Here is a 19,309-nt window from a genome sequence, read left to right as displayed (position 1 = left end):
GAGTCAAGTAAATATGCTAAAAATCTTTCCTCTGACATTACTGAATGCAAACTAGCCCACACACTTCCATTCAGAATGCTGGTGCAAAGATTCTTCAACTGGTTTACTCTGGCCATAACACTCCTCTTCAGGGCATTTTTCCACCTTCCTTATCATAAATACAAACCTCACCCCACCCCACCTGTTGTCTCGCATCCACTGTCAAAAGGTTGATTCTTACCTCAGCAGACCCACTTGTTAAATTTTCCAACAACCTTCATGCTTTCTCCCATGGGTCCCCTCACATTTGGGAAGAACTCCCTAAAAACATTCCTAAAGCTATCTTATTATCTTCTTTCAAAACCCTCCTTAACACTCTTTGTCCAGAGGCCTACAAAAAAAGATTTGACAGTGGTCAGGCCATTAGTGTGCTCAAACAGTGGCCTAACAGGTTACCCATCATGGCACTGTTTCCTAGTCTTTCTGTCAGCCTTGCTTTATTGTTAAGTTTCACACAATTAGAGGCAAGGCCAATCTTTTTGGTCCCTCTGTGAAACACAATGGAGTCCTGGTCTAGAGTTCCAGTAACGTGAACAATGTTTTTGCAGCTTCTGCTGCAACATCGCACAACTGATTCCAAGTCTCAAGCCAAAGGAGCTCTCTCTGCCTGCACAAAAAAAAGTTTTACTCTGAATTCATATAATGGTTTAATCAACTCAGGTTCATTTAATAGGACTACATTTTTCTGATTCTCACATACAAAAGGGAAGGGCAACAGTTAATTCTGGTACCTGTTTGCAGATATAGATCTCCATTAGTTCTGATAATCCAGGCAGTGTCATCACTTAAAGCTACAAAGACGGCCTGAGGTAAAGCTTCATACCAATGGCGCTTTCCTTTTATGGTTACTTTTCCACAAGCAAAGGCCTTATTAGTTTTCTGTTCAATCTTCCAGAGGAGAGCTCCTGTAGAAGTCATAAAACAAACACAACAATGGGCAAACAAAAGTACTAAACACGGATTGTGCAAGGAACAAAACAGGTGTCAGACATAAATAAGCCAGCAGTGTTAACAAAGGCTGCAAACAGACATTGCCTTTGTGGCACTGCAATAATTTTTTAGGGCAGCATAAAGGAAAAGTACAGATATCCATACCTTTTATCATGTTACAAATACCCAAATTTGTGGCCGTGACAAAAAGTAATAAAAATGTGTTTGTTTTAGGGTGGGAGAGTATGGGCAGCCCAAAGCTCCCAGGACTTCAAGGTCTCAATTCGGCGATTCCCCTACAGCAGAGCCCTGGGAGCACCTGCCTTGGTTTTTCTGTTTGCAGAGGTGCCCTTGACATCAGAATCACCAGGCACACTTTTGTAAGAGAGGAGCCCCGGATTTCCCTGCTTGCAAAGGCACACCTGGAGATTCCAGTGTGGGACTCACCTCTGCAAAATGGGAAAACCTCAGGTTTCCCAGCTTGCAGAGGCACACCTAGGGAATCCCCAGGCATGACTCTGCAAGCAGGGAAATGCAGGGTTTCCCCTTTTGCAAAGGTGCACCCAGAGTGTTGTCCCACAGGATCATGCCCCTGAAACCTCAGGCATGGCAGGGACCCAACCCTGCGGAACAACAGGCAATGCCCATCTATAATCGAAAGTGCAAGATTTTGCAAATCCTTGTTACCTTTACATTGTTAAATGGGAGATAATTTCCAACTCTACTAAGAGTTGCTGAACCATATATGTTAGCAGGGTAGTTCTTTCTTAAAATACTTTAATACAACCTGTTCTCTGTACCTGTATTTTTTTAATGCCAGAGTATATTAATTCCAAATCTAACTGGTATTACGGGTCGAATTTACAGCTGGTTTCAGTACTAGCTTCTGAAATGCACTTGTTATTTCTACATGCATGTACAAAGTGATATGGAAACCAACAACATGACTATCACGGCAGCTGTCAGCTAAAAAAAACTCACATGACTCGTAGCATAGAATAAGTGTGCAACATGTTTATTTGTTTTTAGCATTACCACTGCAAGCAAGCAATTGTGGTTTGGCTTGGTCTTTTTAATGAGGAATTCCTCCTTATGAGTAGGAACTTTTCTGTTCTGAAGAGAGTCTGTATTGATATCACAATTATAAAAGATGAAGTCTTCTCATATATACAAAAAAAAAAAAAAAAAGACTCAACAGGTCAGCTTGGAGGATCTGTCTGCATGAAGCTGCTCAAGAAAATCCAAATCTTGGCATTTGGGAACAGCACCATACCCAAGTGTTCAGGCATGAAGCCACTACACCCAACATGGTATTTTCACAATTTGCAAGAGAAAGCTGTTCCAAATAAATTAAGGAAACCCTAGGCATTGTGAAACATACTACTGAACTACAGGCACTGAGCAATGCTTAAGCACTATTACTTGAAGTGCTCAGACTACTGCAGTCTTGGCCACTATATCAAGGGGCCTAGGCCAAGCTGCAGAAGTGTGGCTAAGCAGAAGGCCCCAAAGCCTGCATCAGAGTGACTACAGAGTGAACCTTTGCAGATGTGACTCACTTGGTCAGCAAAGTAAAGGAAGCTGTCAAGATGTCTAACTATACCAGTAATGAGATACAATTAAACAGAGCATAAGGCCTAGAAGAAGGCATCATAAGAGAAGACCATACATTAGGTAATCAAATATACTATACCACAGTTTTTACTTATAGTAATTGATGTAACCAAATGTATTACCTACTGTTTTGCTATAATAGATATATTGTTGTTAAGTTCTAGATAAGTTGTTATTAAAAAAAAAAAAAAAAGCGCAGCCTCATTTTCCAAGACTATACATTTTGGGGAAGGGAATAAAAGGATAAGGGCAAGCAGTATTCCATAATGGTGAAGGAAAGAAATGAGAATCCTTCCCTCCAGAAGTACAATTTTCACAGGACGTAAATCCGAACTACTGATACGTTTCATGCCTAAAAGAAAACTAGTTCAGAACTGTTCCAAAAGTTTGGGTGAAACAAAGACATTTAAATAAAACCAATCAGAGGTCATTTATTAGACTATTAGAACCAGCCATCTAAAAATATAGGGTATAGGCTCAGGGGAAATTTGGAGAACTCCATAAATTCAAGAAGACCTGATGCCAATCTATGTGCCACCCTCCTCCTACCTCTTGAGTCTCCCCAGCTGGTATATGTGAGAATCTATGTTGTACCGTCACAGATAGCCAGATAGACTTTAGGATAAATAGTTGTTTTTGTATTCTGAAGTGCAGTAAAAGTTTGGGCTGGGGACCTGTTTCTGCCTGTTTTTTCAACAGCCAACCTGCAAGTTACCTGTAATCTGGATAACAAAATATAAAAGGGAACCCAAACTACATGCGACTACATACCAGTATGAAAAACAGCGCAATAACTTGCACAAATGCATATATTTTGATTTTAAAAGTGGGTCAACAAAGTAAAAAAACAAGCTACCAGACCTGAAGGCGAGACTGCCACCTGCTGGACAGCATCTTCAAACTTTTGCCATCGTATACCTGCACTAGGCAGAGCGCTGCAGAACAGGCTACCCTTGTAGTCCAGGCACCAAACATATTTCTCTGAGACGACAAGGCTGAGTATTCCATATCCTGGGCCAGAGTAGCCCATCCAGCTCTCTGCAAACTAAAAACTGGAGAGTTAGAGCAACATCAGGTATCTTCAACTACACATGAAAACTCACATGGACAACTGTAATAGCAAAAATATTTTACAAAAAAAAAAAAAAGATCAGAATACAAATGTTAAGTTACATCAGAAGAATACCTGTCTTGTGTAATATAGAACAACACTTGTCAAACATCTACTACACGACGATGTGCGTTACCAACTGTGTTTAGGAACCGCAAGATACTTGGTACAGAGTCTCACCATAAACAAAAGCCTGTACTGTCACTTACTTTCATAGGGTGAAAAAAACCCCCATTATTTTACTGATTAGAAGAAAATACATTATGTATGTATATTTGCAAATATGTGACTGTATTCTAATTCCTACTAGCTCAGGTAGCTCTCTCTGTTTAAAAAACTGTAACATTAGATGAAAACAATGATGGACTGACTATATGTTTGCTAGTGTGGAAGAGGTTAAACACTCAGCTCTCACACTTGGGACTTTACTGTACAAAAAAGAGCTGAGACTTGCTTATAGATTATGCCAAGATTTCAGTCTGTTTTAGCTGAAGTTGATTTCCCTACAACAAGCAGCAATGTAGCTTATTCCAAAAGTAATTAAGATGCTAAAGCTGGCTTCTAGACTTTGCAAAGGTTGAGATATTTCCCCTTCACAATCTAAAATAAAAGCTTATTTCACTATCACATTTATCAAATATTCCACTAACGGAAAAAAAACAGTACCATTTTTATCTTGCAATGATAATCACTTCTTAAAGGAGATACTATCAGCTCAAAAGTTACCTTTTAATCAGGAATATTTAACTTGCTGTTGATGCAATACCAAAAGTTTACTGAAAATTCAGTTTTTCTGCTTGTTTACCGTTTGATTTACCATATAGCATTTTATCTCGATTCTGCTCTGAATGAAATCAGTATTAAAACTCTCATTGCCTTCAGCAGTTCAGGACCAAGATCTTTATAGTAAATCCAACTAATGGATTATAATGTAGAAAACACCAATTTGCTATTTTATATGTTCTTCCTTCAACAAGGCAACAGCAAGGGAGAAAGATAAAGTCAGAGTGATCTCTGCCTTGACAAGTTCACAATCTAAATAGCCAAATATTAAATAGGAATTATCTGCTAGCTGAATCCTGAGAGATTCTCAGCATCTTTAACTCCCAATGAAACCAACAACATCTTGGAACACAGTGGACATGCTTGAAAGATCCAAATGATGGGGCTACCTTAGAACAGGCTTTTTGTATTTTACTGCTTTAGTGATAGGTTCACGACAGTGTTTTAAACTGATAACTGAAAACATAACACAATCTGAACAGATGTTACAGGCTTCACTTCCTTCCCAGACTAGAAGCCTGAGTCTTTAACTAGAGCCTGAGAGCCAGGTTTGGGGAAAACCTCCATAAACCCAGCTCCCAGGCCAGGCTCCAAAACCTGGCTCCCACACCCTTCAGCTTTTAAATCACTGCCCCCCACCGCTCAGCTGAGCAATGAGGGCAACAAGGGTAAGCCAGTAGGGCTGGAAGTTGGGCTTAGGGTAGGCCTCCGCAAACCTAGTTTCCAGCTCCACCAGGTTTTAAATCATTGCCCCTGCCACTCAGCACAGCAGGAGGGAGAGGCAAGGAAGCAGGCACAGATGAGACATGCTTGCAAGCTTGACTCCTGGCCACAGTGGCATTTCTTCAGCCGAATGGCGGAAGAGCAAGGGGAAGGAAACTGTGGCAGTGCTCCCTGCACTCAGCTCCAATGCCTGATATCTGAGCAAAGGGAACAGCATAGCAGAGCCCCTAGTGGGAACTCAAGTGTCAGAAGCAGGCAGGGACCATCTGGAGCTGCTCCCCCACCTCAGTCTACAGGATAAGGGAGAAGCTGCCAGGTCTCTGGAAGGGAGCTTTTCTTATGGTCCCACAACTCCTGGTCCCCAGAAGGATTTAAGCAAGCAGAAAGTGTGCAGACTTTTGCTCCTGAGAATACTGATTTAACCCTGGTTGTTTGTGGAGCAATTATAATTTTTCCAGGAGAAAAAGCTTGAATTTCTGCACATCTTGTTTTCTATCAGGACAATGATGATTTTTCCGTGACAAAAGTGTGTCTGTGTGTAGCCTAAATCAACAACCAAGATATCCCTTCTGTAAGTATTTGCAGTTATTACTTTTTCTGAAATACACATCTCATATATTACCTAAATGAAAACACGTACCTGATCAGATTTTAACATTACCATTTCATCCAAGCTTGTTTGGGTCATATCCTGGGATGTAAGATTAGCACCCATTTCTGTCACACTTGTTTCTGAAGACGAATAAGGTAACCCATGCCCATAAATATCCTCTTCATCACTTGATGCTGATTTCTCAGTCTTGCTATCATGGATGGTGGTTACCCATTCAGCAGCTTCAGTACTAGATTTAACTTTGACCGCACCTCTCAAGGCAAATCCAGAAACAGCAGTGTCTTGTGCATATAGATCATTCTTAGAGAGATCAGACCAGGGAGCCGTAAGGTTCTCTGAGGCAGCGTTCATTAGAGTAAGTTGCTGCCGCTTCTCCCTGCTGTTTTCATCACTTCCTTTTTGTGTCAGTGATTTTTCAGCACCACATGTAGTATTAAACACTAAAGACATTTGGCCCGTGAGGTTTGTTTCTGCAAAAATATTTTCAGTATCCTCCAGATTTATTTCCCTTAAAGTTTCTTCTGCTTTACACAGTACTGTAAAATCCTGCTGCTCCTCTTGGGTTAACTGTTCAGAAATGCATTCAGTTTTCACATAAAACAGACTCTGACTACATTCTCTATCAATACTTTCTGCTGAATCTTCTGAGAGTAGTAGGGGAGAACTGGATAGCAAAGTATCTGTAACAGTAGGTGTACCCATTCCACTATCACTCTGGGGAAGTTTGAGCAAGTCAGTTTTATCCCCATTTTCTTCGTGCATTGTTGAAGTCACAGACACAGGAGACTGAAGCACACTGAACGTTTCCGAGCCATTATCCTCCTGTAATACACTATGCGACTCTCCACTGAACACACTTTCCTGATCTGGAGAACCTGTGCTCAAATGATCTATACTACTGCTCATTAGACTAGAAGTCATGGAAAATGAGTCTGCATTTAAAGAATGTGGACTGTCACCAGAAAACTGATGCTCATAACTTGGCATACCTTCAAGAGTGCTGTGATTTTTCTTGGTCCCATTTTCTGATCTCACAAAATGAAAGAAAGAAAGAAAGAAAAGGAATATTTCTTTATCAGACCTATTCATTTCAGTGCAGACAAAAAATTTGAATTATTTTGGTTAAAAAAACAAAGAGGTGTTAATATTAATAGCATAAAAGAATAATAGAAACTAGACTCACTAGAACGCTGTCACTTCTCTAGGGGGCAATACATTCACTGATGTAAATAAGGACAAAGGACAGTGCTTCTTAACCTTAGTGCCATGATTCACAAGCTAATCTATAGTGTCAAAAACATTCTGACCCACTGTTGTCTTCCTGAGTTCTTTGCAATGAAAAATTGCTCTATTATTTTTCCGCAGTCAAAATACAGGTGAAAACAAAAACATGGAATTTTTCAAGGGGTCCCTCAAATTTAATGAGGAGTGCTTCGAATCTAAAAAAGCTGAGAACCACTGACATAAGAGGTTGGTAAGTGGCCAGCTATTTACACAATATTGTCTGACTAGGGGCTTTAATATTGGCTTCTTGAAGGCTCAGATCAAGTTTAGTACCCAAGCAGTTAAGAATCCCGATACCTTTACTACATTAAGTAAAAATTAACAATATGGATATGGATTTGTTCTTAGGTATATAAAGAAATACTTTACAATGTATTACAGCAGCCAAAAAAGTGTTTTTTACAGCTACTAATAAAATAAAGTAAAAAAATAGTTATATATAAAATATTTAAAATTAATAAAGACATTTAAACAATCTCTAACTTGAACAGAAGTGAAGCAGACTGAGTAATTAGCATTAATTCTTTTAATATCTAGCACTGTTTTTCCACTTCATATGTTATAAAGAATATAAAAACAAAGGTAATGATTAGTAACAGCAGCGTTAGAAAAAGAATGTCACAGATTTACCTTGTCTCTTCTTTTTTTTCTTTTTTACTTTGATGGGCTTTACAATCAGTTCTTGGTCAAAATCTTCAGAGCTAATTATACTAAACCGTTGTGAAGAAGGCTGGCACTCTCTCTGAGCTTCACCTGATGTGTAGTCTGCATACGTCATGAAACTAGAGCCACTGTCCACAGAATTTATTGAACTGCTCCTGCTTCTTGATTCACTGGCTACTGAGCAGCCTCTTTTTCTCGTTTCACTGCTGAAGTCATTTACTTTCTCAATGCTTTTCTCCATTGTGATTTCCAAATAATTTTTTGCTATAGAATCAGAGTCATTTTTATCAACAGTAATTTGGGAAGAAGAAACCATTATGTTTTTTTCTGTCTCCACTGAAGGGTCAGACGATATAGGTGTCAGTACTGACAATGGGGTCTGCAATTTGGGACTCAAATCTGGTAATGGACTCAGCAATTTTGAACTTGAATCTGAACCAGAAAGGGAAAAAAGGAAATACTGAAACCTGTAAAGTTTATAATAAAGAGCTCTTGGAAAGCATTCAAACAAAGGTGGGAATTTGTTCCTCAGAATACCCTGCTAAAACCTACAACATTACAGCATAATACAGCTGCAAAATGTAATGTAACTAGATTTATACTGAAACACTGTCATTTGTACAGTAGTGCAATTCATGCTCTGATGCCTCCATTAACTCACATTAGCGTAACTAAGTTTGTGCCTACGTATCAAAAGTAATATAGACCATGAGCTGAAGGCCCAACTACATGAAATGCTGAGTGTGTTTTGAGGAATCAGGCCCCTAACTTTTAATTTATCATTTAAACCACTCTGGCAAATTCAAAGAACAGCACTGAAAACATTAGGTGTCACAAAGCACCTGCAAGTAAAACACTGCTTATACGACAAAATTATTATTCAATGGACATTATGGATTTAACAACAGTCTCTAGAATTTGTAGAGGCTTTGTTATAGATTTACTAAAATTGTGCTGTTGTTGGGCGGAAAAGTTTAAACATACAGAAAGTATTAAAACAGCTTAAATGATGCTTAAATGACAGTTTAATGGATCTCTTGCACAGGCTGCCTCCCCTTCCTCCTCCCTACCCCCTCTGCAGCCAAATACCTGTGTTTACCATGATCCGCAACCCCTCTGCAGCAAAGGTAACTGCAGACCGGGAGAAGCAGCAGGCTTTGCAGCACAGTGCAGCTCTGTGTAAATGACTCATCCCCCATGCCACACAGGACATCTGTGGTCTGTGTTCTGTCCACAGGCCATAGGTTGCCACACCCTGCCCTACAGATGACAGTTTCCTAGGCTATGCTAAACTGATAGCAACATTGCATCAACAGAAGACACTGGGTTGAAGATTCTTTTCATCCAATATTTATGATCCCTTCCCATACTAATGCCAACTTTTGCTGGTCTAAAGCCTCATTATCCAACACATTAAAAGAAGAAATTAACCAAGGCTGCCATTAACAAAACACTGCCAAACCTTTCTAATGAAGATTAGTAGCATACCAAACAGATATTGACCTCAGTTTTGAAATCAAAGCAAGTAACAACACACTAATATATGTGAATCCCCTTAGATTATTTTCAGGCCATTAAAATATCTAATGGGCATGAACCAACAATTCCACTTCTTATGAAAACCTTATATCCACTGCACGAACTGGGCAGATTCTGTGCTCAGACCATTTTGGGCCACTCTGGCAACACAAGTCATAAACAGTGCTTGGAACATTTCAGAAAAGAGATGGGGGATAACTAAAATGCAATGTGCTGCAGCATCCTGATATGGAATAGAGTTACTTGGGGACTAAGCTAGAACACATCGCAGGTCTGAATCAATGCTGATCCACTCTTAGAAGTAGAGAGCTATGGCTGAAACTTTTAAAATCCAGACTATTTCACCTGCAACAAGCAGAGACTTGGCTTGGTAGATCATTTAGGATTTAAACAAAAACAACCCAAAACACTCTTCACCTTTAATAAATTCTATAGATGGCATAATTGTAAAATTACAATTGTACAATTATGTGTTTACTCTTTTCACATGATTATACTTAAAGAAACAGTACAAGAACATCGCTATGCATCACTTTCTGTAAGTCGCAATAAATTTTAACAACAGTACAAACCTATTGATGCTAGTCCTTCAGGTCTACTTGATATTCTTATTATGTCTCTATCTCCCTTAAGAAGAAAAATCTCATTGTTGGTACAGGACACGGACACAATATCACCATAGCCTTCCAAACCACCAATCAAAGCCTATAAAAGAAATATAAAGAATATTAATCAAAAGGTTTTAAAGTACTAAGCTGTAAATATCAGATAGTCTTTAGGATGCTTACTTTTGATTAAAAAGTGTAATTCAATTTAAGTATAGCTATACAATCAGAAAAAAAATGTAAACAAACTCCGGACCAAAAGGAATGATCTGCGAATGGATAAAGAAAAGCAGAAGACAGAAGAAAAGAAGAGATGGAAGATGAACTCAGGCACAAGGTTTAATCATTGAAAGTCACACTAAATAAACTGCAATAGGGGATTTACACGGTATAACAGATTAGAGAGTTTGTGAGAAAAATGATATTGTCATGATTTCCAGAAACGAGTGGAGAATGTGCACCTGTAATAGCCTAAATAAAAGACTATTTCCAGCAACACTAAGCACCAACAAACTTGAGTTCTCAGAACTTTAATGATGCCCCTAAACACGAAAAAAAATAAAGTATTCCACCAAAAGAGATCTAATCGTAACTTTGCACTATTGTGCATATGTGAACTCATCAGCCTGATGAGGCATCACTCATTTTTTCTGCTCAAAGCAGCCAGAATTGATCCCTTAAATCTAAAAAGGCAATCTGGTGAAGGAGAAGAGTTCTAACACACATTTAAGAGTCTCTAACAAAACCATAAAGAATGTGACCTGACACTAATGACACCGTACTGTCCTCTTTCGGCCATCTTTTAAACCAGAGAGATTTCTGATAGCCATTTTCACAGAGAAAGGAGAAATTGGGTTTTGGCTTGTTTAGTTTTTCTTTATTGTAAGATGTGATCAGAAGAATGGAGAGAAGAAATAGTTCCAGTTATATTTTATATAATGACAACTTTCTTTAGCTTTGTGTGCACAGCTATAAAGTCTACTCGGATACAAGTATAAATTCTAGACCTGTGTATATTTGTTATGGATGTAGAATGCACTTTAGGCAACTAGTTTCCATACAATAGTTCCCGTTAGGCAGTTAGCTTCCATACAATATTATACTAGATAGCTAAAGTTTACAGTCTAACATAGGCATTAGCAAATGTCTAAATTTGCAGGCCGGGTGCCTGTGACCTGGCTACTACTATGGGTTGTTGATCCCCTATTCTCCTGCTACTCCAATCCTTCCCCATGTCCTGCATCACCCCCCACCACTCCCCACCCTTTACCTGGCACTCCCAAAAACCAAGGAGACTGTAACTAGGGAATATAAAATTCAATAGTGAGGCCATGGAGCCAGAAGCTCTAAGTCCCTCTCTTTAAATCATACCCCACCCCCCACCCCCCTCTACCTCAACCAAATGAGACCTTCACAGGCAAGGTCCAAGCTCTTCAATGGTCGGATTCAGCCTGTGGGACACAAGTTGCTGACCCCCAGCCTAACATAATCATCATCACTTATCTATCTTGTCTATGACAACCCTAATGCAATGAGAAATCTAAGGAAAAGAAAAGCAAATGCTAGGTTTTAAATTGTTTCTTAATAATTTTTTAGGTCAGGACACATTAAAAGACACATGCCCAAGGATCAACATTGATAAGACTGAAAACCGGTAAGCAGTCAAACATATACCCATTAGTTGTACTCACCTGGTTCACAGTGTCTAGTAAATAGATACTATATTCATTCCAACTCAGCACCCAACCTTCCTGGAAAAAGCATGAAACAAGCCCAAGGTGTTTCCCTGGGAAGCTGTAACTTGCTCTGTCAGGTGACTCCAGCCGAGGATACAGTTCAAAAGGTTTTATTCCTCCAGCAAATACCTCTTTTAAAATAAACGTGGCCTGCACAGTTCCATGCACATCAGACTTCCAGAGGCGGAGGCCAGGTCTAGCAGCAAACATTGTCAGGTCACTTTGCTTACACAGTCCAGGGATAAAACATGCTCCAAACTTACCAGTGCTAGAAAATAAACAAACAGCTTTTCAAAATACATACATAAGTAAAAACCTGAAACAGGAAAAAAAAGATATTTAACTAGAGTTTACAAACACACACTGACCAGAACACCACTTCCCTTTGCTTTCACCAAAATTCTCCAACTTTGTTGTCTCTAACACACGAGTTTGGTTAGACCAGTGCTGTCCAACTGGCCGCTCCCAGGCCACATGAGGCCCCAGATTCTGGGTCAGGGTGGTGTGGAAGGAGGTGAGAGCAGGAATGGGGGTTCATGTGGCATGGGGCAGGGAGCCATGCAGAACTGCATGCAGCCTGGGAGTGTGAGGCCAGCATGGCATGTGGCTGGGGGAACCCAAGGCTTCAGCCATTCAGAAACTAGACAGCTCTTAATTAGATTAAAATGAGGCAGTGGTGGGGGGCAGAGAGGGGAGTCAAACTCATCCAGCCCCACAGGCCAGATGAGCGACATAGGGCTTGTTCACAGGCCAGACTGGACCTACAGATCAGTCCTGCATGGATCCAGCGCATGTCCTGGAGCAGCCACAGCAGGTGTCACATGCAGTGCAGTCCTGCTTCAGCCACTCCAGGGTTGTGCTGTGCACAGCTGCCACTCACCCACTTTGCCCTTGGAGCACAGAACAGCATGTAGCTGCTCCAGGGCTATGCTACACATGGTGGCCCCTTCACTGCTCCAGGATGCATGGTGGAGAGGGTGCTATGTGCAGCACAGTCCTGGAGCAGGTGCCACTATCCAGTGCACCCCACATGTTGCCCGTGGGTCATCTCGAAGACCAATGGGCAGCACGAAATGCTGGATGACAGGGCTCTGCTGGCTGGATCTGGCCTGCAGGCTTTATCTTTCATACCCATGGACTAAATCACGGATGAAGGCTCAGAAACACTGTACACAATTCCCTCAACATTAGGGTAAGTGTGAAGTAGGAAGAAAAAAAAAATCCTCCCATTTTCTCTCTCAGCAGCAAGGATGCCCTTCTCACCCATGCAGTAAAAGAAATTATGGTGATCTTTCCTACTACAAAATAACCTGTACTCTGCTTCCCCTTGAGCTAGGACATACTGACCTTTCAACTGACTTGCAAATCACTATAAGTGGTGCTGGCTGACTCCTGGCATCTGCCCATTAGGAACAAGGGAGAGGCTTCAAACTCTGAACTGCACTGAAACAGTACTGCAACCACTAGGACAAACCCCCTTTACAGAACTAATATGATTATAAAAGTTGTTTTAGTGTCACTATTTGTTTGCCTAGTGCACATATACACTAAACATCCCTTCAACATTCAAGGAATGTCCTCCATATTGCATAAACATATCTAATCATTGATAGCATCATGCAGTTCTAAGGCTGCTTGCTTTTCTCCTTCCACATTCAATACATCTAACAAAAGACATACCAGGGAACTATAAGCATGAACTATAAACTGGAGTCTTTCCTAATTATAAAACCAAAGTTGAAAACTTTAGCAAGCTTCCACACAGAGATCAAATCATAATTTTGCTCTATTGCACATATTAACATACCAGCATGAACAAGGCCATATAATCTCATTCATTTTTCTCTCTCAAGAAGGTAGGGATCTACCTCTGTACCCTTTTATTATTAAAATTGTCCCTAGAAAGTGAGTTTACCCTTTGGCTATTTTAGACAGAAATCTTAAATGTCATGCACGGAACTGAACCCTCTTTGAACATTATGTATTTGTTGTGAACCACAGCAAATTCCAAGTTACGAAAGGAAGTAAAAACAAACGCACAACATTTCAGTTTAAATATCTCTGTCCAGTTAGGTGTCCAAGGCCTGGTGGCTTACACATTTGCAATCAATACCATCCAACACAACAATAATCTTATTTTAGAAAGAATAATGGAATGAATAAAAATACTTAAGAATGTTCTTATGACCTTTTATGGGTAGATATTAGTGTAAGTGCCTGCAGTGACTGACTAGCACTGAGCAGAAAATTATGCTGTGTTAATTTTCTTGCTCAGACCATTCTGTCTCTTCAGTCTATTCTGAAGAGCTACATATTAACAGATGTTCTTGCATTAAGATTTTATGAGAGTTACTTTTTTCTGGACTGTGTTCCAACTTGCTTGACAGATTTTTCTTCTGTGTAAAAAAGCAAAGTTCTCTGTAGGGTAGATACCAACAGCACCTTCTGACTGTAATCCAACTGCACAATTGAAGAAAGCTCTTCCAATACCAGACTGGAGTTGCAAACACCCTTTTAAAAGAGAATAAAGACAAAAGTCAACCCCTTTCTGAATTGAAATATCTGGTAGTGACTGGTTACTAAGTACACTGGTTCTTTCAAGTATTAATATGGGGATAAAAGAAGTCTGAGCTATTTGAATAATTTTCTTTTGAAATCCACACAAGAGATTTCCAATTAACTGACTTATCTGTGGTCTGTGTGGATTATGCATATAGATAGCATCAAAATATATATTTCATCCCATGTTGCAATTCTAGCTACCATAATTGGTTTCAGGTCTAAGAGAACTCTGAAATACAAGCTTCTGCACACTTACTCCAATGGATGGGATCACAGAAGTATGAGATACTGATTCAATTAGTGGCATTAAAATCCTCCACAGGAGAGTCAAGGTTACATCAGGAATAACAAAAATCACAAACTTTTTTCTCCTGCATAGCTGTAAGTTAAACACCTGTTATCTCAATTTAACTGGCCAAGGCCAACCTGCTTAACCTGCATGTTCTTTACAATCCCTTAGAAAGATCAGATTTGATAGCAGCATTCTGCAGTAAAGGATCCCAAACTAATTTTAATTCTACACCCTAAGCTACTGAACTTTGCACAGCTGCCAGAAAAGGATGAACTTGATCACTATAGCAGCAGGCTTTCCAGCAAAATAAAAAGGGGCACTGGTTAGAGTCTAAAGGAAATTCCAGCAAGTCCTTTTGGACAAAGTTGGTGGGCATCACTGTAGGTGCAGGATGGGGAAAAAGTTTAGGTAAAAGGAGATAACAATGGAAGCACGTGACCACTCAGTTGTAATGAAGAATCCCTATATAATACCACAGGATACAAGGAAGTAAATATTAGCAGCTCATTACACCTTTATGTGTACTGGCCTTCTTTCATAAAATCAAAGGCAGAAACTATCACACCAAAATCTAGATTTACCTGATCTAGATCCAGTGAAGAATAGACAATTTTTCCTTTGTCATCTCCAGAGAATAATTTCATTCCATTAGGACTCCAAGCCAAGGCTGTGATACTACTTTTGTGGATACCAGCCACATCAAATCTCCGAAGCTACAAATTGATGCAATAGAACACAAGAAAAAATAGGGAAAGGGAAGGAGACAGACACTGTGCTTATTCAGTGATTCAGTTTAACCTTCCATCTTTATATGACAAAACTAAGGTTATTTTTCATGCTGAAGCAACAATGCTATTTGGTTTTTGTCATATACCAAGTCATATATGAAAGCATTTTTGATCAAGCATATCCTGTTTAATCAACTACATTCGTTATTAAAAAGGAATTCTTTCATAAATTTAAACACATACATATTAACATATTTGCAAGATATTTCATTAGGCACACATTTCATAGCCCTCACTAAAAAGTGCAAAAATCACTCTGTAACCATGTTTTAGGACCACTACATTTAACATCACAGAAATTTACCCAAATTTAACATTTACCTGTTTGTTTCTTCCAGGCAATGAAGAAACAAGCTGGAAAATGGCAACTCGGCCTGAGGCTGTACCAATAGCAACAAGATCATCAAAACAGCTCAACAACTTTACAACAGTAATAGATTCAGACTTCCCCTGTTGAGAAGGGAGGCAGAAAAGTTGGCAAATTAGTAAAACAACTTTTCCTGAGGAAAGATCTGAACATTCTATTTTCAAACAGCTCCTGAAAAAGCTGTGATAAATCTTCTATAACAAAACAAGGCACAAAATGTAGTATTTACCTCAAAATTATATTTTTTCATCTGGTTTAGGCGTCTGCAGTAGAGATAAAGCATCCCAATGCTACTGCCTACAGCAATGTAGTCCCCATTGGTATCAAGTGCTGTGAGGTACACCACAATGGAGCGAAATCCTTTTTGGACTTTTGTAGGAATGGCATTGAGGAGATAATACAAGGGGCAAAACTCCTTAAATGTAACTGGTGAAGCCACAGAAGCCATGGCAAAAGTTGGTATCAGCAGCTTGTGACCTGGAATATACACATCTGGTTCACAGTCGAAAGTAAACTGAAAAACATGAAGCAACTTATTAACATTTCCTCTTTTCAAAGGAGTTACCAAAAGTTAGTTAAAAGGTAGGTACTGCATAAGGAAAATAACATTCGTAGTGTACAAGCAACAGCCAAGTAAAAGAGAAATTCTCACATTGGCACCAACTGTTCAACAGACCAAAACATTTCACTTCAAACTCAGCCAGTCATATCAGTATCAAACTAGGTACCTTGAATTTATTTATCTGTTCAATGTATGTGCCACCCATCCCAGCAAAGGCAGCTCACAATAAGAAAACAGAATAACTTAAAAACAGGATAGTGACAGGAGGACCAAAACAACTTAAAAGGGAACTAGAACATCAAGATAAAACAACAGCTCACCCTAGTTTTGTCTGGTAAATGCTAACTAAACAGAAAGTTACTACAATATTTCCAGAAGATGTCCAGACTCAGGCTCTGGTGGGCTTCAAGCAAGAGGGACCTCTGGAGGCAAGGGCCAGCAGCCAAGAACAATCTCCCACCAGTTTTTGCCAAGCAAACTTGGCATACTGATGGTACTTGCAGGAGGTTGCTCCTGGCTGACCTTAGGAATTGCGATGAAACGCAAGAGAGACGGTTGTCCCTTAGGTGTCCAGGGCCCAGACTGTATCCAGGCTCAAACACAACATTTCATTCTCAACAGACAGAAAAGCATAAACTGGCTGTATAGAATACATTCCTATTTGGGACTTGAAAAAAAATTAAAATGGATCAATTTCAACAAACATGATTCGCATTGTATGACACCAAAAAAAATCATAATTGGAAAACCCCTATCTGTTAACATTGGGTTCAATCAAGAGAGTGCTGAGAGCTCTCAGTTTCCAGTTGCAACATAACAGGACACTTGGCAACTTGTAAAATAGACCTTTTTACTCTACCATGGTATCTTTTATGCCCAAATTCTTAAATCTTCCTCGAGATTGAAATAAGATAGGAAAGACCACAGTTTAGATGTGTATCTAATAGTTTGCAATTAAACATGAATATTTGTTTTTTACAATAATTATGTGGACAATGCAAAAGACAAGAAACTCAGTTTGACAGCCACATGTAGATATTCCTTTGGGGAAAAATGGGAAAGTCCTAAATAAGGTATACATAAGAAGAGTGAGGTAGGTAGCTGTGGTAGTCTGACACTAGGCAGAAGGCAAGGCAGGGTGACACCAGGCTGAAACTAACTCATTCAAAGAGGTGAGCTTTGGAGACTACAGCCTACTTGTATCGAATGATACAGCAGACTGTAGCCAATGAAAGCTCATGACTCCGAATGAGTTAGTTTATAAAGTGTCAGTCACCGTGTCCTGCCTTCTGCTAAGAATTTCCTGTTACAGTTAACTGGTTAATGTCATAGTGAGGCAAGAGGCATTCAGTACACAAGAAACTTGTGAGAGACGGTGGTATCTTCTCAGCAATATAGCAAAGAAAAGCCACAGTCTGCTTTTCTTGAGGATAAAAATGTAATAGGATCTCATTGTAATAATGGTTTCAGAAAACAGAGGGAAAGGCATTCCCCCTCATCAAGGGGCATACAAAGATATGAAACGATTCAATTACAGACTGAAAACTCTTTCATTATGGGATCACAACCTTGACATGACCCTGTTAAGGCAGCAGCTATTTTCCACCTACAGGATGTTAAAAGACAGGAAGGAACTGAGAAGCTTGCCTTTTTTTAACTTCATTAGATCAGGGACTAGTTTGATTAATAAAACAGACTTCATGCAATTAAAAATAACTGCAGTTTTAAGAACCATGGACTTGAATTTCTAGAGAGTTAAAAGCAAACCCAAAATTACAACTGTGAAACTCAAAGTGCAGTAAACAGTTCAAATTAGAGAGCTAAAAACAACAACAGAAACTAGATTTTAAAAAGTTAGGAATACTTCTAAAACGAGGGTAGGCAAAATGTGGCCCACAGGCCAGATGCGGCCTGCCAGGCCATTCTATCCAACCTGTGGGGCCCCTAACAATTTTAGAAAATTAATATTTATCTGCCCTGGGCTGCCTGTCACGTGGCCCTCGATGGTTTGCCAAAACTCAGTAAGCAGCCCTCCACCCAAAATAATTGCCAGCCCTTGTTCTAAATCTTTAACTATTCTATGAAGCAATTTTGTTATCATGACTGTATGCTATGTACTTGATTGTTTATATATATTTTTTGAGGAAAGGAAATATGGTTTGTTTGGAAACACCATGCACAGTTTACAGTTTATGCATCCTTCCCAGTTTTAATATTTCCATTGTAGTGAATAGCTCAGGTCTCTGTTTTCAAACTGTTGCATCATTTAGTTTCCAACAGATTTCAGTGCATCACCTTTTGTCCCTGCAACACTTGCTTTCAACAGACAGCCCCTGGGGGATTCAAGAGAATGACTTATAAGATCCCCTTGGCAACTGAGTCTGACAATGCCCTAAATTAGATGGAACAGTATTAGTCAGAATTGAAAGACTGGGCCCAAAATTTGACCTACGCACTGCCAACTGGGAGGGATCTACCTCAGTTGTTCTGCAACTAGTTTACTGTTTAGCAGAGGTTACCTAGAAAATATGTGACAATGTACAGACAGTGCATGGTACCCTGCTGCACCCGCACCATGGGGCAGCTGCCACACAGGTACAAAACAGAGGGGGGGGGTGATCCCCACTGCCCCATGCTGTGTGGGGGGGCTCTGCCACAAGCACCCAGAGGCCCCAATCACCACTCCTGCAGCTGGTCAGTGTGGGGCTTTTTTTTTTTTTTTTTTTGTAAAGTGCCAGGAGGCTGAGGCCAGGCAAGGCAGCCATGGGGGCTTCGCCCACATTTCCTCTGGCTGTGCCCGCCTCTTTCCTGGCAGATGTGGGGCTACGCCCTGCTGCCACTTGCCCAGCTGGTGCAGGAGGGGGCACGATGCAGGTGCAGCTCACTCCAGGCAGCAGCAAGGCATAGCCCCACCTCCTAGCACTGCCCTGCCCTGCCCACATCAGCACTGGGAGCAGAGGTTCTGCCCTGCCGCTGCTTGCCAGCCAGCACGGGAAACACAAGATGCGGGCACGGCAGCGCTGGGAGTAGGGGCTACGCCCTGCTGTCACTTGCCCCCTTCTGCCAGAAGTGAGCTGCACCTGCATCCTGTGCGCCCC

At 40.2% G+C, this 19,309-nt stretch overlaps 1 protein-coding gene across 1 annotated transcript in view; it reads right to left on the bottom strand.

Annotated features, from left to right (window-relative positions):
* The window catches only part of TECPR2 (tectonin beta-propeller repeat containing 2), a 54,321-nt gene extending 38,162 nt beyond the window's left edge, over window positions 1-16,159 (bottom strand). The window contains exons 1-10 of the mRNA XM_019552540.1: window positions 15,879-16,159; window positions 15,604-15,732; window positions 15,076-15,207; window positions 13,994-14,151; window positions 11,596-11,908; window positions 9,872-10,004; window positions 7,728-8,192; window positions 5,841-6,838; window positions 3,445-3,628; window positions 771-944 (exon numbers count right to left, since the gene is read on the bottom strand). Of these exons, the coding sequence (XP_019408085.1) occupies window positions 771-944; window positions 3,445-3,628; window positions 5,841-6,838; window positions 7,728-8,192; window positions 9,872-10,004; window positions 11,596-11,908; window positions 13,994-14,151; window positions 15,076-15,207; window positions 15,604-15,732; window positions 15,879-16,097 (2,905 nt within the window). The 5' untranslated portion in view covers window positions 16,098-16,159. The remainder of the gene's footprint in view (window positions 1-770; window positions 945-3,444; window positions 3,629-5,840; window positions 6,839-7,727; window positions 8,193-9,871; window positions 10,005-11,595; window positions 11,909-13,993; window positions 14,152-15,075; window positions 15,208-15,603; window positions 15,733-15,878) is intronic.
* Between the last annotated feature and the right edge of the window lie 3,150 nt (window positions 16,160-19,309).

The sequence above is a fragment of the Crocodylus porosus genome, unplaced genomic scaffold, assembly GCF_001723895.1.
Source record: "Crocodylus porosus isolate Cpor-Errol unplaced genomic scaffold, CroPor_comp1, whole genome shotgun sequence".
In the NCBI taxonomy this organism is placed as follows: domain Eukaryota; kingdom Metazoa; phylum Chordata; order Crocodylia; family Crocodylidae; genus Crocodylus; species Crocodylus porosus.
The sequence above is the reverse complement of the archived record's forward strand: the minus strand, read 5'-3'. Positions and strand labels throughout refer to the sequence as shown.